Here is a 21,123-nt window from a genome sequence, read left to right on the forward strand (position 1 = left end):
ACAAAAGTTTGCAAAATCCTGCATCAATTGACCATGCCTAATATTGGTATATGCTTAGATGAAGTGCGATATTGCCAGCTCTTAGGTAGCTGTATGAAACTGGAGCTTTGGTTCACCACGATACTAATTACACAAGGTGTGAGCCTATACAGATCCTGGGTCTTAAGTATAATAATAAATAATAATAATTGCCCAGTTAATAGTTACAATACACAACCAGAAAAAAAAAAGCCAAGGACAACTTATTTGCATCTAGTGCATTTTTTTTTATTGAGACCATCTTAATTCATCATACTGATAGCAATGCAATTGGAATGTCTCTAACACCTGTGCTGTAATGTGCAGTCAGCTATTAACCTTTAGAGTACCAGACCAGAAGTGTTGAGTGGAACAGCAGTCTTCATTTTCTGCACAGACAGACCATTCAGAAGCATAGGAAAAAAAAAAAAAGTTTACCACACAAGTTTAACAGTAATACAGGCTTTGTTCCAACGGTGACAAGCTTCCTCTACAGAAGCATCAACAGATCTGCTGCTGAGAGACCCGATGGGTGGGCATATGAAGCAGCAAATGTTACTTAGAAGGTGGGCTGACAATCTCTATGCTCAGTGCTTGTTTTGTTTTATAATCCTCAAATAGGAGTCTGAATGATAGATCCATTCACCCATACATTTCAGTGTCCCTAGGATTGGAATAAGTCTCTCTGCAAGAACTTCTCCAGCAGTTACACAGTGATTTCCATTGACAGACGGCTATTTCCTGAACATTTTCTCCAAATGGGAACAGGGTTTCCAAACAGAGGTTCTATAGACAGAGGACTCCCTCATTCTTGTAGACAACTTTGCCTTTGATGATCACAGATTCAATTACTTCCTGATGGCCCCCAAACCGATAGATCAAATGTTCCCATCTGGGAGGAGGAAAAAACAAAACAAAAAACAAAACAAAAAAAAAAAAAAAGTTACACACACACATACAGTACATACTAAACTAGCTGACAAAATTTTTTTTTTAAAAAAAGTTACCCACCCCCCCCCCCCAACCTCATTACTCCCTTTATGATTGTAACTTGTCAAGTAAGGAATCGCTGAATCATGCCCTAATAGCTATCAAACAAACAAAGCTGTTCTAGCCCATGATATCAAGCAAAGTGCTTCTTCCTTGTGTGCTGCTTGTGCACTAGAGCTTAGAATTGGCAAATCAAAAATGGCAGAAAGTGCATTTGATAGACTGTATGCAGCTTAGCATTAAGCCAAATTTCTTGCATAATTGTAGCCAAATGTTATCAGTCTGTCTCTCAACATAATCAGAAAACCCACTTTTGAAAAATACCATATCCAATCTTTACTGATACAAAAGTTTTTCTAAAATAATGTGATATACTGTAACTAGTTGCAGGCCTACAGTATCTCACTATTTTTGACTGTACTTTGTGGATTTTTTCATTGTGGCTCCTATTTAATATTGGTCAACTTTTTACCGGAAGGAATTTTTGTATTGAAATAAAAACAATTTGCATCAAAGATTAGATATAGTTCAAATGTTGGTTTTCTGATTATGGTGCAAGACTGATATCCTTTGGTTCCAATGATGAGTTCAGAAGGTGTAGAGGGACACCATTAATTGATATTCCCAATTTTTGCAATTCTTGTAATTCCTTGCATGTCACTGACCATTTCAGTGGTCCAGTTACCACTTATGCAATGTGATGGCCGAATGTTGTGGGCAACAAAAACCAGTTCCCACTATGGGATTCCAAATATAGATTTTTTTTTATTTTTTTTTTTACAGAGAACACTTTTATATTATTCATGTGTCCACAAGGCACCCATAAAGCTTGATGTTGGTGCAGTGGCTGTAGTTATGCAAATAGTTAAAATTTCCCTTTTTTCCTGTCCCAGGAAGATCCGGTGAGAAAATATTTAGGAGGGTGTTTAATGGTAGTTGAATTCAGTTCAATACTCACCGTGGTGCATGAAGGATTATGACATCCCCTTGTTTCCCAACCTCTAGTGAGCCATGGGTGTGCGATTTTCCCAGCGAGTATGCAGCATTAATTGTAGCAGCAGCAAGGGCTTCATTTAGAGACATTTTCATATTGACACAGGCCAGGTGCATAACAATAGGCTGAAAGAAATGTGCTCATCACTTTTATACTACAGCAATGCTAGTTAGTAATAACAGCAGAATAATACACATTCTATTGAAGGCTTCTTGTCACTGACCCAGGAGACTAGACAGGAGCAGCCTCTGTGATCACAGCGGAGCCCAGAGCTGTAGGGGGTGGAGGGGGCGGCACTGACCCTTGATGTTTGTCTTCCTCCAGTTTGCCCTCAGCTGACAGCTAAACCATAAATCAGTAGTGATCTGCTGCTTATGTGGACAACGGGTTTAGCTTTTCCTCATCCTAGCAGGGCAGTTGCACCTGCAGGAAATGTGATAAGACAGCTTGATTTGCACAAGTCACATAGTACATCATGCAGCCATGTACTGTACCTGGACTTTTGCTAAACTGAGTCCTCATCAACAATTTAAATATTGGTAATCCATTTCTTTATTGGATAATGCAAGAAACCATTCCAAATTAGTTTTAGTTTTGGTAATTTTTCTCTGGAAATAGCTTCTTAAAATTGACTTATGCTTTGTAAAGTTTCCTGCAATTGTAAGTATTTTTCACAGTAAAAAAAGACATTCAATAAGACATTACTTAAGAGGAACGGTCGCGAAAATCTTAAAATTTAAAAAAAAAAAAAAAAACACATACAAATAAGAAGTACATTTCTCCCTGAGCAAAAATGAGCCACAAATTACTTTTCTCCTATGTTACTGTCACTTACAGTAGGTAGTAATCTGACATTACCGACAGGTTTTGGGCTAGTCCATCTATTCATGGGGAATTCTCAGCATGGCCTTTATTCTTTATAAAGACAATCTCTTACATTTTTAATAAAAAGATGCTGACCAGCCCCCCTGCACACTATTTTGGCAGTTGGACGGAGCAACTGCCATTCACCAAGTGCTTTTAAAAATAAGGAAAACCCTGAGAACTCCTTATGAGAAGACGGGCTAGTCCAAAATCTGTTGGTAATATCAGATTTCTACTACCTACTGTAAGTGACAGCAACATGGGAGACGTGTCATTTTTGGCTCATTTTACTCTGGGAGAAATGTGCTTTTTATTTTTAAGTGTCTCTTCAAATTTTACGATTTTTGCGACAGTTCCTCTTTAGTATGGGAGCTGAATAAAATGTAAAGAGCAGAAGCCTGCATGAATGTTCAATCGTCAAACCTAATTAAGATAATATTTTAGGAAAACGTTTAGGATTATGTCTATAAATTGTACATCCCGAAATGACGTAGTAATCAGATGTGATCATAAGGGAAACAGTTTTGGTACCCAACACTGTATAAATGCAACCCTGTGCTGTTGCTTATTGATGCATCTGTACAGCACTAGGTTACCCAAACTATGCGCGCTAGCAATCACATCCAATCACTACAGATGCACAGGCTGGCAATATTGGTCAACTACATGCACAAATAGTAAAGTTGAAATATGGTATATAGGGAATCGCTAATTTGGACAAGCCAAAAATATATTTTAGAGGCGTTTTATAACTGTGGCAATTGTAATTTGAAAAATAGGGATATACATGCGTTCTGCATAAATGCCAATTTTTTTCCTGTGAAGAATGACTATAAAATCAAATAATTATTGGAAAAATAAAGATTTCCCACAGAAATCCTTTATTATACCTCCCGATTCCCCGATTCCGCCCCCCCAAAAAACAAAAAAAACAAACCCCCACTATTCCGTATATCTCTCTCACTTCGATGGCATAAGCAATATAAAAAGTTATTGCTGTATGACTAGCGACACAGCTGAAATGCCAAATTGTCAGGAACCTTAAGAGGTAAAAACCTCGGAACCTGAAGTGGTTAAAGGTTAACCAATAAACTTAATCAGCAAACTGCAGTAAAGGGTCCCATACACTGGTCAATTTCAGCCATCAATCGATCGTATGGAATCGATAAGAAATTGATCGATTTGCGGCCGATTTGAATTGATTTGATCTAGCTGACAGGATGGAAAATCTAGGTCGGTCTGCTGCTGACTGCAGATCGATGGCCCATCGAGTTGCATTGGATCTAATGGTCCAATAATGCATTTAGATCGATTTCCAATAGATTTCATTCTGAAATCTATTGGAAATTCTGTTCCTAGTATGTGGCACACATCAGATAGATTCCTGTCAGATTAGACTTGAAAGGCATCTGACAGAAATCTGATGGTCGAATCTGCTGCAAATCTATAGGTGTATGGCCACCTTACAAAGAAAAATAGTTACTCTACACGCTGGCAGTTTTACAAATCACTTACCATGGAAACGCAGTGTGCATTGGGATTGAAATCACTACCTAATGATACAATGACTCCAGCTTTCAGCAGGTCTCTGGCTCGCGGCTGTTTCAGCCTTTCGGAGGAAAGAAAAAAAATATTGGTCTTCATGAATAAAGCAAGAATGATATGGATTGTCATCATTCATTATACTGTCAATTTAAATATTTCTAATACAGCCAACCTGTTATATTTTACTACACAAAAAGGTATGGGGGGGGGGAGGAAAACAAAAAGAAAACAGCATTAGTGGTAATAGTCTCCTCCTGCCTATCAGCCATCTCCTCCTGGATGTCCGCTAGGTTCCTGAAACTAAATCTAGACAAAACGGAATTTATGATCTTCCCACCCCGGCCATCCATGAACCTCCCAGATGTGCAGGTCACTGTTAACCACACTACCATTCGCCCTACCTCTCAAGCCCGCTGTCTGGGTGTCACCCTGGACTCCGCACTCTCCTTCACTTCCCACATCCAAAACCTCACAAAGTCCTGCAACTTTCACCTTCGTAACATCTGTAAGATTCGCCCTTTCCTGATCTCTGCCACCACCAAACTCCTCATCCATGCCCTCATAATTTCCCACCTCGACTACTGCAATGCCCTTCTGTCTGGTCTCCCTATGACCCGAATAGCCCCACTGCAGTCCATCATGAATGCGGCAGCCATAATTATCCACTGCTCCCATCGCTCCACCAGGGCAGATCCCCTCCTTGAATCCCTCCACTGGCTTCCTATCCAGTCCAGAATCAGAGTCAAGATACTGTGTCTGACCTACAAATCTGTCCACAAAACCTGTAAAGCCTACATTTCTGATCTTACTCAGAGGTACACACCTAGCACCTCACTCCGCTCTTCCAATTAACTTCGCCTAACCGCCCCCCATATTACTCAGTCCCATGCACGCCTCCAGGACTTCTCAAGAGCTGCTCCAACACTTTGGAACTCCCTACCTCCACCCATTAGGGCAGCCCCAGTGTTGCCAACCGCCCGTAAATTTACGGGCAGCCCGTATTTTTTTATACAAATTAAGCTGCCCGTGAATTCCGTAAGGAATTCAGCAGCGTCCGTAAAAGGGCGGTCAATGTTTCAGGAGGACAGCGGCGCAGTGGAGGAAGAGCTGTTGGCAGCGGTGGAGAAGGGGGGCAATCTCCCCCCCCCCCTTCTCTCACCTTAGTGCTCTCCCTCCCTCGCTGACTGTCCCCCTCCAAGTGCGGACTCCGGAGTGGCGCTTGGCAGCGGGCGGGACTTACCTTCCGTCTCGCTCCTGCGCCGGAAGTTCTGCTGCTCTGGTCTGGACCAGACCAGAGTAGCGGCAGATCATCCCGTGCCAGCGACGAGAGAAGACGCAGGTAAGTTCCGCTCACTGCCGCCTGCCACTGCGCACATATAACCCTGGCTACATCTACTGGGCACATATAACCCTGGCTACATATAACCCTGGCTACATCTACTGGGCACATATAACCCTGGCTACATCTACTGGGCACATATCCAGTAGACCCTGGCTACATATACTGGGCACATATACCCCTGTCTACATATACTGGGGACATATACCTCTGGCTACATATACTGGGCACATATATCTGCTGGCTACATATACTGAGGACACTGGCTGTTTGCCATTATGTGCATTTACTGGTGAAATGCTGTCTCTCATGTGCATTTACTGGTGCAAAGCTGTCTCTCATTACGTGCATTTACTAGTGAAAAGCTGTTTCTCATTACGTGCATTTACTGGTGAAAGGCGGTCTCTCATTACGTGCATTTACTGGTGAAAGGCGGTCTCTTATGTGCATTTACTGGTGAAACGCTGTCTCTCATTATGTGTATTTACTTGCCATGCCCACTTTAGTCGCCGCAAATTTCCTCGAACATGTTGCCCCCTACCCATTTGACTGCCCCCTCATATGTGCCAGTCTAGAACCGGCCCTGTACCCCTGCCTACATATACTGGGCACATATACCCCTGGCTACCTGTTCTGGGGACATCTCTCCCCCTGGCTACCTGTTCTGGGGACATCTATACCCTTGGCCACCTATTCTGGGGACACCTATAGACCTGGGGCTACCTATTTTTGGGGAACCACTGCTGTCAGATTAAATGTATTTTGGGGAACTGCTGTCAGATTATGTGTATGTTGGGGGAATCACTGCTGCCAGATTACATCTATTTTTTGGGAACCACTGCCATATTATCTGTATTTTGGAAGAACCTTTGCCAGATTACGTGGATTTTTGGTAAAATGCTATAAGATTACATGTATTTTGGGGGAAGGGGGGGGAAACACTATGGCAGAGCTCAAACTTCCCTGGCAGACCTATCAAAGCAATATTAAAATCATGTATATTTGGCTCCACCCATGACCACGCCCACATTCTGTTGCGTGGCCACGCCCATTTTTTCGGCGCAGCGCAGGGGGTTTTGTCAGTAAAAAAAATATCTTTTGTCAGTAAATTTTTAGGTATTTGTCAGTAAAAACGTGAAAGGTTGGCAACACTGGGCAACCCCCTCCTTCAATATCTTCAAGAAAGCCCTCAAAACTCACCTTTCACTCTGGCCTACTACCCCTCACAAGTGCTCTAAACCCACAGCTGAACTCTGGTCCCCTACCTTTCGTGTCCTTACCTCTCCCTCTAGATTGTAAGCCTTTGGGCAGGGTCCTCCTTTTGTGTCCTACCTGATCATGCACCTCCATTACTGTGAACCCATGCTATGCATCTGAGTGAACCTAACTTGCCTAATCTCCATGCTCCCATCCAGTGACTGACTAAGCATTACCTTGTACTCCTACTGTGCTGCATGATCTGGTCTTTCTTGTATTCATGTATTGTCATTTTGCTGTTTGTCACCCCTAAATATTGTCTGTAACCTAAACTAATGTCCAGCACTGCGTAATTTGTTGGCGCTTTATAAATACAATAAATAATAATAATAATAATAATAATAGACCCTACAATGGCACAGCACATCCTTTACACACACACTTCATTACACAAGAGCGTGGTGGTAGCGCTGCAGTATAATGAGTTGTGTAACTGTGCGTTACCGCTAAACCTATGTGTTAACAGGTACAGCAAAGCATACTTCTCATACCTGCATGCTTCACTGTATGGGATGCAACTCGTCCGTAATGTGTGGTACTACTTTTAGGGCTCGTTTCCACTATTGCGGTGCGGAATCGCCTGGATGCGGATGCGATTCCCCATGCGTTTTTTGCCGCGAATTCGCATAGGTGAGGGTATATGCGATTTTAACCATGTCACTGCCTGTGTGAATTTACATTGGTACCTATGCGAATTCGATTGCGAATTCGCAGCAAAAACGCATGGGGAAACCGCATGCGATTTCCCTATTAAATACATTGCATGCGATTCACATGCATTCCACTCGCAGGCGAATTCTGCGGCTCTTTTGTGCATTTTTTCAGAGCTGAAAAAAACCACACCTCAACAACGCTACAGTGGAAACAGGCCCATCCACTTGCATTACATGTGCGAATCCGCATGCGTTGGACGCAGATGAATGTCAGTTAAATCATGTGTGTATGATGATCTGCAGATATCATAGACTATCATTGCAATTTGCAGGAACGGATCTTTGGCAGGAACAGATCTTTTGCAGATACTGATCTTTTGTGTCTGTACAGCATCTGTGTGTGCAGCATCTTGCAAAGGTTTTTTTTCTGATGGGGAGTTCAGCTCCATAGAATAGACTGTGTAGAGTATGGCTCTCATACTACATGGAAGGGGGTAAAATTGGTCTGTGATCTTTCAGTTTCCAAAGACTATAGTCTGATGTGTGTATGCACCTTAAAGGTGGCCATACACTGGTCGATTTGCCATCAGATTCGACCAACAGACAGATCCCTATCTGATCGAATCTGATCAGAGAGGGATCGTATGGCTACCTTTACTGCAAACAGATTGTGAACCGATTTCAGCCTGAAACCGTTCACAATCTGTTGTGGTGGTGGTGCTGCTGCCGCAGCTCCCCCCCCCCCGCCGCATACATTACCTGCTCCGCCGGCGCGACTCCCGGGTCTCTCTCCGCTCTTCTTCTCCGTCTCCGCTCTGGTCTCCGGCTCCAGCATGCTTCACTTCTTCCTACCCGGCAGGAAGTTTAAACAGTAGAGCGCCCTCTACTGTTTAAACTTCCTGCCGGGCAGGAATAAGTGAAGGCATGCCGGAGACCAGAGCGGAGAAGAAGACCGGAGAAGAAGACCGGAGAAGAAGACCGGAGAAGAAGAGCGGAGATGAGCGGGGGCAGTCGCGCCAGCGGAGCAGGTAATGTATGCGGCTCTATTGCATCGGTCGTCGGGCACTCGAACGCCGCTAGCGATGCGCTCTTTACCCGCGGGCGATCGACGGTTATTTTCCACACGGCGCGATCGGACGAAATGGATCGAAATTCGGCGTGTAGCGCGAACGATTGGCAGCAGATTCGATCCCAGTGATCGAATCTGCTGTCGAAACGGCTGTAAATCGGGCCAGTGTATGGCCAGCTTAAGTCTTAGTCGTGGAGAGGGCTGTTATCTGACTTATTATCTCAACTGTAAGTGAACGGTTTACTTTTTATCTGCCAGAGGAGAGGTCATTACTTCACAGACTGCTCTGAAAGAATAATTTTGAATGCTGAGTGTTGTGTAATCTGCACATATTATAGAATGATGCAATGTTAGAAAAAACACTATATACCTGAAAATAAAAATATGAGAATATTTTCTTTGCTGCTAATCTTCTAGTAATTATGCATAGTACACAACCAATTCACTATATCATATTTTTTTTTCGCTTCAGTGTCTCTTTAATAACACAGATATAAAATGCAGGTTAAATAGGACAAAGCAACTTGGAATCAACTTTACCTCAGAATATAAGCAGTAGTTGGCAACAAAACGGCAGAACACTTGGCTGAAGCTATTGCAGAGATGCCTTCATCACTAATTTCTTCCAGGTGACTGATAGCTTGTGCTCCCATTTCTGCAGCCAGCTTAAATATACAAAAAACAAAACAAAACAAAAAACAAACAAAAAAAAAAACCACACACTATAAAAAGGAGAAAGATCATCATCATTTTCAGCCTTCTACAAAGTTGGAGCACAGAGACAATTCTGTATTAACTCACACTTTGCTACAAAATGTGCAGGATGCACCTGAATATTACAAGTCGACTATGGCGAGAATTAAAATATGCATCATCTAAAACAAGTCATGAACATTAGCAATAGAAAAGATCCACAGGATAAAGAGGTTTGTATAGGGTTACTTACAGTGAAAAACCTGCTTGTTAGAATAAATACATTTAGAGGAACAGTCTCTGTTAAGTGCAAAACCACGGAACAGCACATAAAAAAGGAAGGATACAACTGAAAAATATATATAAAGCCATCTCCAATTAGGCCATTATGGGTCTGGTCTAGAGATGGGCCGAACGGTTCGCCGGCGACCGGTTCCAGGCGAACTTTGGTGGTTCGTGTTCGCCTGGACCAGGCGAACTTTTGCGGAAGTTCGATTCGCCCCATAATGCACTATGAGGGTCAACTTTGACCCTCTGCATCACAGTCAGCAGGCACATTGTAGCCATTCAGGCTACACTAAGCCCTGGAGCCCCCCCCACCCCCTTATATAAGGCAGGCTCCGGCGGCCATTAGCCTCGCTCGTGTGCCTGCTAGAGACAGACTAGGGACAGCTGCTGCAGACTTGTTCTTCTAGGGACAAATTAGTTAGGTTCTTGGCTGCTTAGCTTGCTCCTGGCTGATTATTATTACTTTTATAGCACCCCTCAACAGCTCTTTTCAGAGCTCATCCTGTACTTTTTTTTGTGTGTGTGTCAAACTGACACTTTTGTTGCATGCACAGCCTTGCTAATTCATAGTGAGTGTGCCACTGCCAGCAGCCCAGCACATTCAGTGACTGTGTGTGTGACAGGGAGCTGCACATTGTACTACCCAGTACTGCATATACCCATTACCTGTTGTGTTTACTTAACCCACCTCATCACTGCATATACCTAGCTTTGTGTTGAGTGAACCCAGCTCACTGCATCTAACTACCTGTACTGTTCAGTGAACCCACCTCACAGCATCTAACTACCTGTTGTGTTGAGTGAACCCACCTAACTGCATCTAAGTACCTTTACTGTTCAGTGAACCCAGCTCACTGCATATACCTAGCATCTCCCTGAGATGGACAAAATGGACAAACCAGGTAGAGGAAGAGGTAGAGGCAGACCCAGAGGAAGGCCACCAGGCACCGGCAGGTCTGTGCGAGGTGGTGTTGCTGTGATTTCGTGCGGACCTGGCCCAAAATACAGTGCTCAGAAGAAGGCATGTGCCATCACTTCCCAAGATCAGGACGTGCTTGACTATTCAACACAGAACTCATCTCCCGCAGCCACCAGCGCTACAACAAGCACCACATCCGCTGCATTTGACACTTCGCAGGAGTTATTTGGTGGTGGTGGTGAAATCACTGATTCCCAGCCACTACTGCAACAACAAGAAGAAGGTGCAGGTACACCACCTCATACGTCTGAGTTAGGTGGCGATAGTATGGACGTTACGTGAGGAGGGGGGGGGGGGAATGATGAACCACCTGAAGTTGGTGCAGTTGAGGAGGTGTCTGAGGAAAGCGAAGCTGGGCAGGAGGATTATGACGACGATTATACGGATGCCACGTATGTTCCCAGTAGACGACGACGACCAGGGGGACAGTTCAGAGGGGAAGTCAGAGAGGAGTAGGAGTAGGAGGAGACGACTCCATGATAGAAGCAGAGGGAGCTCGTCCTCAGAAACAGCTGGGGGAAGTGTCCGGCGCCATGTATCACCAGCTATGGACAGCCAGCCAACATGCCCTTCAACGTCAGCTGCTGACGCCACCGTAGCGCCATCACCCCAGGGGGGCTCAGCGGTTTGGCAATTTTTTAACAGGTGTGTCTCAGATCGGAGCAAAGCCATATGTTCTCTCGGCCAGCAAAAATTGAGCCATGGAAAGGCCAACTCTCACGTAGGGACAATTGCCTTATGAAGGCACCTGGAGAGAAGGCACAAACAGCTATGGCAAGAACACCTGAGAAAAAGCAGCACCCAAAAGACAAGCCACCCTCCTTCTCCTCTTCTTCCTTCAGGTGCATCGTCTTCATCCGCTTTTTCCCTTGCACCTTCACAGCCACCCAGCTGTCCGTAAAGGAAGTATTTGAGCGTAAGAAGCAAATGTCTGCCAATCACCCTCTTGCACGGCGTCTGACAGCTGGCGTGGCGGAACTATTAGCTCTCCAGCTATTACCATACAAGCTGGTGAAGTCAGAGGCTTTCCGTAAATTTGTGGCCATTGGGACACCGCAGTGGAAGATACCAGGCCGCACTTATTTTTCACGAAAGGCCATACCCAAACTGTACCGTGCAGTTGAGAGGCAAGTGGTGTCATCTATTGCGAAGAGCATTGGGTCAAGGGTCCACCTGACCACGGATGCCTGGTCTGCCAAGCACGGGCAGGGCTGCTACATTACGTACACAGCTCATTGGGTCAACCTGGTGACCGATGGCAGCAAGCAGGGAGTACGTGGCTGCGCAGCGGACCGACTTGTCACACCTCCATGGCTTGCAGGCAGGCCTCCAGCTACCTCCTCTCCGCCTGCTACCACCTCTTCGCTGTCGTCGTCCTCCAACTTGGCTGGTGCCGTGATCTCCTCTCCAGCTACACAGCCCCCGCACCCCAGGGCCTATGCTGCATGCCAGGTACGACGGTGTCACACAGTGTTAGACATGTCTTGCCTGAAAGCGGAGAGTCACACTGGACCAGCTCTCCTGGCTGCTCTTAAGGTGGAGCAATGGCTGACCCCGCACAAGCTTGAGATCGGCAACGTGGTGTGTGAAAGCTGACACACGTACCCTGTATGGTACATGTGCTGAATCTGGTCGTGCAAAGATGTGTGTCCAAGTACCCAGGCTTAGAGGACGTCCTGAAGCAGGCCAGGAAGTTGTGTGGGCATTTCAGGCGCTCTTACAAGGCCATGGCACGCTTTGCGGACATTCAGCGTAGAAACAACTTGCCGGTGAGACGCCTGATTTGCAATAGCCCGACTCACTGGAATTCCACCCTGCTGATGTTCTCTCGCCTGCTAGACCAGGAGAAAGCTGTCACCCAGTACCTGTATCATTACAGTACAAGGACACAATCTGGGAGGATGGGGATGTTGTGGCCCAATAACTGGACACTGATGCGAAATGCATGCAGGGTCAAGGAGCCCTTTGAGGAGGTGACCAAACTGGTGAGTCGCGCTGAGGGCACCATCAGCGACTTGATCCCCTACGCCTACTTCCTGGAGTGTGCCGTGCGTAGAGTGGTGCGTAGAGTGGTGGATACAGCTGTAGAGGAGCGTGAACGATAACAGTTACGGCAGCAGGAGTCGTGGGAGCGATTTACATCCGAACCCGATGTTTCCACAACACCTGCGGCAGCACAGAGGGGGGAGGAGGAGGAGGAGGAGTCGTGTGGTGAAGGAGAGGAGTCAGACTGATGATGGTGATGATGAGGAAGGTGTTTCTGTGGAGGAGGAAGAGGCGGCAGAAGAAGAACAAATGCGGCAGCCGTCACAGGGGGCTTCTGCTGCTCCACGTTCCCGTGGTATTGTTCGTGGCTGGGGGGAGGAAGAGGAGTTGCGTCCCTTCACTGAGGAAGAGCAAGAGGAGATGGAAAGTACGTCTGCATCCAGCTTTGTGCAGATGGCCTCTTTCATGTTGTCCAGCCTGTTGAGGGACCCCCGTATCAAAAAACTCAAGGCGAATGACCTGTACTGGGTGGCCACGCTACTAGACCCTCGGTACAGGCACAAAGTGGCGGACCTGTTACCAACTCAACAGAAGGCGGAAAGGATGCAGCACTTGCAGAACAAGCTGTCGATGATGCTTTACAATGCGTTTAAGAGTTATGTGGCTGCACAACGCAATCAAGGTACCACTGGCAGTAACCCTCCTCCTCCCAAGTCCACGCAGGTAAGGACAGGACACTCAGGGTGATGTCGGACATGCGGACATTCTTTAGTCCAACTCCTCGCCATAGTCCTTCCGGATCCACCCTCCACCAACGCCTGGACCGGCAGGTAGCCGACTACCTGGCCTTGAGTGTGGATGTAGACACTGCGAGCAGTGACGATGAACCCTTGGACTACTGGTTGCGCAGGCTTGACCTGTGGCCAGAGCTGTCCCAATTTGCCATACAACTTCTCTCTTGCCCTGCCGCAAGCGTCCTGTCAGAAAGGACCTTCAGTGCAGCTGGAGGCATTGTCACTGAGAAGAGAAGTCGCCTAAGTCACGACAGTGTTCAGTACCTGACCTTTATTAAAATGAATGAGGAATGGATCACGGAGGGCTACTGCACGACCGAAGACTAAGTCAGTCCCCACACACAGCATCTCTGCCTGCAGGCCACTTGCCTTCTCCGCCACCACCAACAGGGTCCAGGACTCTAGGCGGATTCCTGAATTTTTAAGGCGGCTGCTACACTAATTTTTTTGGTGCGTGTACATGCCTGCCTAATTTTTCTGGCTGCACTGCGGGCGGCTGCAACAAAAAAACAAAAAGGCATGTACATGTGCCCATCCCCCTTCGTGATCATTACCTTGCCGTGGTGAAGGGGCTTGCGTATCACAATGAAGCAATGACCGCCGGCTATTTGAGTGTCTCGGGTGGGGGTGGCACACAAAAGATAATAAAGTCCTTGCTTCATTGTGATCAGACCAAATTTGATCAGCTGAACAGTCACTGTTGTTCTATCATTGAGCTACCACAGCCCGGCGACCATATGGGCTTGAAAACCGCCATGGCCTACACTCTGCTTGCTTAATTTAATTAAATATAGCCGGCGGCAATGTAATAGATGAAGCCACCGGCTTTCGCACTGCCTCTCTCCTCTCCCCGATACCCCCCCCCCCCCCCCAGCCTCCCATACAATAAGTAGCAGCCGGCGGGGACACGCGTGTCCCGAGAGTCGTTCGTCGCGGCAGGGGAATCCTGCCGTTCCTGCAGAGCGGATGCTGGCAGAAGCAATGTCTGCAGCCTCCCCGCTCTGCTGCGACGAAAGACTCTCCGGCTGCTATGTATATTGTATGGGAGGCGGGGAGGAGAGGAGAGGAGAGGAGAGGAGAGGAGAGAGAGAGAGAGAGAGAGGGGGGGGGAAGAGAGGCAGTGCGAAAGCCGGCGGCTTCATCTATTACATTGCCGCCGGCTATATTTAATTAAATTAAGCAAGTTGTAATAAATTTGGCCGCAGCGAGACGGCGCAAACATTTCTAACATTGACCACTGCGCTGCGGCCACTTCGCACATTGGCCGGCCAGAACCCGAAGTGGCCACACTTCGGTTTCTGGCCGTAACATATGCACAAAACAGATGTTTCAAGCAACATACAAGAGCACATGTAGCTGTAGTGTGTGTAGTTTTTTTTTGTTTTGTTTTTGTTTTACATACATACATTGTTTTACATACATAGTTTTTGTTTTACATACATTGAAGCCAAATATGCAAAGTATCCATTGCAAGCTGCCGATTACGGACAGCCGCTGAGATGCAAATAAATTCTGGGTTGATGCAGGATTATGCAAACTGTATAAGCAAATGTGTGCAGCTTGAAAATGGACCAATCTCATTCCGCCAAGGTGGAATTTAATTGATATATTTTTAAGCTGTAGCAGTAAAGAGTTCTTCTGACAAACATAAGGTTAAGAGTGGTAGACACAAACCTCTGCAGCATGCATGGGGTTGAGCTCATCCCCATGAAAATTCAGTTGTAGTCCTATAGCTTTCCCAGCCTGAAGAATCCTTTTGGTGCACTCAAGGTCAAAGACTCCTTTTTCACAGAAGACATCAATGTTATCCACATGAATTTCTTCATTTATAGCCATTTGCTTCAAAGCAGGAAGATGATTATCAATTATATCTGTGGCTGCTGTTTCTGCACTTTTGCCTCTACCAAGAGAGCAATATATGAAGTAAAAAAATAAAAATAAAATCATATTTTACAGTAGTCTCAGAACGAATCAGTAGCTAGAGGTACCTCACACACCCTGTATACAGTGGTTCTTCCATTCTTTTGCTGTTCCAGCTGTACCCACCATCACTCTGGCAGCGGACACTGATGGCTGTGTACAAGCCAGTGCCCAAACAAAAACATAGTATATTTTCGCAGCTGTGACAAGTTAGGTGCTGTGTACTAGGCAATTTGGCTCAGTTCATTCTACGGCACTAGGTTATGTGGTTCATGAGAGGCATTGTAAGTTGCAAGGAGGAAAAAAAGCCACCTATGTTAAATCAGCCCAAATAGACATAGAAGGCCAATTGTATGAATACTCTTTACCCCAAACTATAGCTCAAGAAGGCCAAGTTTTTATGCCGCTTCCCACAAACCCACACAAAAAATGAATGCTTTTCTCCTGGTGGACTCAAGGCGCATCAGAGCTGCATTTAGGGTGTGGTCCACAAGTGTTCAGGACCAGGGAGAGTTGCCCATAGACTCCTTACCGTTTTACACACTGGCTTGAGTCAGGATTCGAACCCTGGTAAAAGGTTCAAGTCCTACATCAATGGCAACAGCCTTCATATATGCTTAGTTTCTGTTACCAAGGTTTGCTTACTTGTGAAGAAAAAAAAAAATAAAATAAAAATAAAAAAGTACGTTGAAATGAATACACTATAACTAGGAGTAATAAAGAAGGATAAACGAGATGCACATATTACAGAGTTGACGTAGGATTCCGCAAGTCTTATATTAACATGGAATAATTTGCATTGTGTTTTCCATCAACAACCTACTTTATAACCATGTTCAGGCAGTCTAAGGCCCCATTCACACTTGAAAGGGCAAAACGCCGGCAATTTTTGCAGGAGTGATTTTTCTGCTATTTCACTCGAAAAAAATCACTGGTGCAGGCTATTTGTGCCGATTAGCGCAAATCGCCCAAGTAAGAATGGGCGCATAGGGTTTTATTACACTAGCGCTTTCAAAAGCGCTAGCGTTTGAGCGTTTTGCCGAAAACGCCAGGAAAAATGCTCTAGTGTGAATGGGGCCTTAGGGCCCTTTTACGCGAGTAGTTGATAGGCAGTGAAAAGCCTGTCGACCTCTCACAACTGCTTGCTGCTGGCTGGTAAATGCTCGCTGCTGGCTGGTAACTGCTCACTGAGCACGTAGTTCAACTGCCCATGTGAAAGGGCCCTTAAGGTGGCCACATACCATACAATTTTTTAAGTATCTGTTCAATTCAAGAATAGCAATCAATTTTTTTGATCGATTGTAACAATTCAGAAATCTGACCAATAAAATAATTGAAAGCTCAGAAAAAAAAATGATTGGAACTGTACAAGTAATTGACCATCCATCACATACCATACAATTCTTGATAAAGTTGGTCTGAAATTTCCAACATGTCCAATCTCCAAAAAAACAAACAAACAAACAAAAAAAAACACCCAGGATATTCGATTGGATTTATCAATTTAAAACAAAGAAAAGCTCTCGATTTTTCAGGACAAACGATCAAAATTATTGAATTAGTGAAAAATTGGATCTTTTAATTGTATGGTGTGTGGTCTCCTTTGGGTGACCACTAATGATACAATCTTTTTCATCCAATTTTACCAAATCCAGGATAAACAGAGAATATATTGAATGGATCATTTAGGCAGTTCCCTTATATTACATAGAAATTGTAAGATTAGATGAAAAAGATTGGATCATTAGTAGCCACCCTCATGTTATGCATGTGTGAATACACGCTTAGCACCATCATTTGCCTGTTATGTAATGTTCTCTGCCTACTTGACTCACATGACTGGCTACAGGAAAAGAATTACAAATTCTCTTGAAAATAAACATTACACCCTTCAGTAGAGAATAGCTTTAGCTATATTTTCATTCAGATGGAAAACATCTGATAAATGAAACATTTGTTGAGACAACTGAAACACTTACTTTGGCACTGAATGGGCACCACAGTATGTGGGAGAGATGCCAATATCTAGTTCCTTCTGAGCTCGCCTAATGACTTTCAGCATCTTCAGTTCAGTCTCCAGCTTTAAGCCATATCCAGTCTTGCACTCCACTAATGTCGTCCCCGTCCTTAGCATACTTTGCAGGCGCTGCTTAAAGCTACAGTACAGCTTTTCTTCAGAGGCAGCTTCCGTGTGGTCCACTGTAAAATGTATGCCTCCTCCAGCTGCATGAATGTCCATATACGTGGCACCTGCTAGCTAAAAGCATGTGGACAAGCAGTGGGGAAAATGTCATAATATAAGCTATTGGGAAGAACTGAGCAACATGGTATAATTGGTGGCTTATCAATAGGGGATGCGTAGGAAACCCCAGGGAATGGGGATGCTCATTCGGATTTCTCACAATTGAAATTTGCGAATTTCTGATCAGAACTCGGAAATCACATTTCTATGGAAATACTGCAATTTGGTAATTTTAGCCCAATCACAGAACTCAGAAGCACTGGACCAATCAGAGAATGCAGAGTCAACACAGAAGTATTTGGCCAATCAGAGAATGCAAAAGAATTACCCAACACTAGTCGGAAATCCGAACTTGGAAATCGGAAACAGATCAGAAATCTGCAGAATTGGTAATGGGAATTGGCGGAAATTGGAATTTCTGCGAAAACAAAAATCAGCATTTCCAACCCTCCCTAGCAGGGACCCAGAACCAGAGGGGTTCTCCTTCAATTATTGTATTAGACATTCATTAATGCTATGCTGGTGATCATTTCTATGTGCTTTGAACAGTGGTAACCAAACGGTTTCCCTCTCCCTGCAGCTGTCTAACAGCTTCTGGTGCTCTATATCAATTGTTGTTATGTATAGAGTGCTTGAGGCCACCCAATGTAAAACTAGTACTGGGTCCCACAAACTTAACTATGCTACTGGCTATGTGATAAATTCTTTTTGGGGTGAATGGAGCTCTATCAAAACCTTTTAGCCTGATGAAAGAGTTGAGCTCTGTGAAACACGTCACTGTTCATTTAGAATAAATACTTTTCATTACACTATATGGCAGCCACCGTTAATCCAGGGCCGGCACTACCATAGAGGCAATGGGGGCAATCGCCCCAGGGCCCCAGAGCCTGTAGGGGCCCCCAAGGTTTCTCCTCCCTTAACCACCTTAGCGGTATGGACGAGCTCAGCTCGTCCATTACCGCCGGTGGCTGCCGCTCAGGCCCTGCTGGGCCGATTTGCTCGCTGTAAAAAGCAGCACACGCAGCCGGCACTTTGCCAGCCGCGTGTGCTGCCTGATCGCCGCCGCAGCGCGGCGATCCGCCGCGTGCAGCGGCGAAAGAGGGTCCCCCCAGCCGCCCGAGCCCTGCGCAGCCGGAACAAACAGTTCCGGCCGGCGCTGAGGGCTGGATCGGAGGCGGCTGACGTCAGGACGTCGGACGACGTCCATGACGTCACTCCGCTCGTCGCCATGGCGACGAGCAAAACGAAACAAGGAAGGCCGCTCATTGCGGCCTTCCTTGTTACTGCGGATCGCCGGAGGCGATCAGAAATATGGGTTAGGAGCGCCCTCTAGTGGGCTTTCATGCAGCCAACTTTCAGTTGGCTGCATGAAATCTTTTTTTTTATTAAAAAAAACCCTCCCGCAGCTGCCCTGGCGATCTTAATAGAACGCCAGGGTGGTTAAAGAGAATCTGTCCTCAAATTCTTACAATAAAAAGCATAACATGCTATTCCTTATGTTCTCCTGGGCCCCTCTGTGCTGATTCTGCCACTCCCTGCTGTAATTCTGGCTTGTAATTGCCATTTTTATGCAGTGTTTACAAACAAAAAACATGGCTTCTACCCAGAGTGAGAACAGCTCACTGTGTGACTCATGCAGAGCTTGGAAAGGGTGTGTATAGCTTCTGCTAATGACAAGCAGTGCTGCACATTCCACACATTCCAGCCTGAGCCCAACAGAGGAAAGAAGATAAGATTTATTACAGAGACAGTGCAACTAGAAAATGATGCAGTAAGACAGGGCACATTAGAACAGGTATAGGAACTTAGAGGATAGAAGAAATAAGGCTCAAAATGTTTTTACAGAGTCTCTTTAACTGTTGCTCCCTGGGGTCTCTAAAGAGTCTGTGGCAGAGTAGGGTCTCACCTGTGCTGGTGGGCAGATGATGGGACGCAACACTGCCAAAGGGCCCAGGAGGGAACTTTGGCTGCTACAATGAGCCCCTAATACCACTTTTTGGTCGGGGGTGTCTGTTGGAGGGCCTCTGGGTTAATTTTGCCCTGGGGCCCCACTATTACTAGAACCGGCCCTGCGTTTATCCTTTCTATCATGCACCTGCTTGTCAGTTCACAAACCTCTCCAGCTGCCTGCTTGTGTAAGACACGTAGAGAAGAATGGAGTTTCTCCCAGCCATTACCCCTCACACAAACTGAGCCAGCTCCTGGCATTAAGTGCTCCAGCAGCCTGTGGCTTACAAGTGTAAAGCACATAGAGCAGCGTGGAGCCTTCTGTCTGCACATCCAAGACACCTCAGTGCAGACACTCCTACACATGAATGTGGCCACTTATACGGTAGGTACCATTTGTGAGGAGTGGAATACATCTGATCCAGGACTGAAGTTTATTGGGCCGAGGAGCATGTGTGCCAGTACATCTTGTAGAGGAAGATCACTGGAAATACCTGGTCCCCGGTTCTAAATGGAACAAAAGCTCTTCAGCCAACCAACCCATATGGGCTAATCGGTAAGAATCTCAGGTGAGATTATTCCACGGTTGGCTAACCAGTTTTCTCAAATTGTCTATTAAGTGCGCTCTCCCCCTCCCATTTCTCCTTGTCCTTTACAGATATCCAGCCTAAGTAGCAAACTCAGTTTTTTCCATATAGGCACATGACAAACTTACTTTCATAGCAAATTCATGAACTCTGTCACCAGCCCACACTGGATGAGTGTGGGCATCCACCAAGCCTAAAAAGCAAGTTAAAAAAAAATATTTATTTTTTTTACACCATAGCAATTCTGTTTTTCAGGATGCACAACACAAAGTGTCAACATATCCTGATAGAGTGATTGAACACGATTGTTAAACATAGCATAGACTTGTATTGTAGCCATCTACAAACTTGTTGGTGTGAGCTGGTGCTAAAGATGCCCACTAAAGACAGAATCTTTACTGCACAATTTTACCACTGCTTTGTAATAGGAGGGCCTCCCTAAAGCAAGGATGTTGAACTCCAGTCTTTGAGGGCCATATCCATGCTGGTGTTTAGGATGGACTGAGACATGGAGATATGTGTTTAGGTTCATACATCCATCCAATTTTTATCTGCAGATGACTGGTCAATTTTACCACTTCCATGTAGTATGAGAGCTTACCTACACTTTGGGCTCTATTCACAAAGCATTAGGTAATGCTCAAAACAGCTGATTTTACTGATCACCTTCCCAAGTCACAATTCACTAAACCTGTTACCGCACATAAAATCAGAGTTCCCAACTAGTGAGGTAACTTACCGTAGGAAACATCAAGAAATGTCAATTCACAAAGATTTCCACATCTTATTTACTGGCCAAAAGTGTTCAGTATTTTTCACCAGCTGCTCTCCCCATGTGGTCTCTATGCGGTAACTTGACAGACATCCTCTGGGAAGAGCCAGGCAGCCAATGGGGAGAGCCAGGCAGCCTGCTTCTCCCTGGGATTGGATGCAATAGGAATGCCAATGGGTCTTTCAG

The 21,123-nt window shown here is 45.4% G+C and overlaps 1 protein-coding gene across 2 annotated transcripts in view; it reads right to left on the reverse strand.

The window, feature by feature from the left end:
• Positions 1-242: 242 nt before the first annotated feature.
• Positions 243-21,123, reverse strand: part of AMDHD1 (amidohydrolase domain containing 1) — a 35,470-nt gene continuing 14,589 nt past the window's right edge. For both annotated transcript variants that reach the window (XM_068276780.1, XM_068276779.1), the window contains exons 3-9: positions 20,294-20,358; positions 17,369-17,646; positions 15,144-15,369; positions 9,270-9,394; positions 4,382-4,475; positions 1,967-2,127; positions 243-910 (exon numbers count right to left, since the gene is read on the reverse strand). In XM_068276780.1, coding sequence (XP_068132881.1) covers positions 805-910; positions 1,967-2,127; positions 4,382-4,475; positions 9,270-9,394; positions 15,144-15,369; positions 17,369-17,646; positions 20,294-20,358 — 1,055 coding nt within the window. In that variant the 3' untranslated portion in view covers positions 243-804. The remainder of the gene's footprint in view (positions 911-1,966; positions 2,128-4,381; positions 4,476-9,269; positions 9,395-15,143; positions 15,370-17,368; positions 17,647-20,293; positions 20,359-21,123) is intronic.

The sequence above is a fragment of the Hyperolius riggenbachi genome, chromosome 3 (assembly GCF_040937935.1).
Source record: "Hyperolius riggenbachi isolate aHypRig1 chromosome 3, aHypRig1.pri, whole genome shotgun sequence".
Taxonomy (NCBI): domain Eukaryota; kingdom Metazoa; phylum Chordata; class Amphibia; order Anura; family Hyperoliidae; genus Hyperolius; species Hyperolius riggenbachi.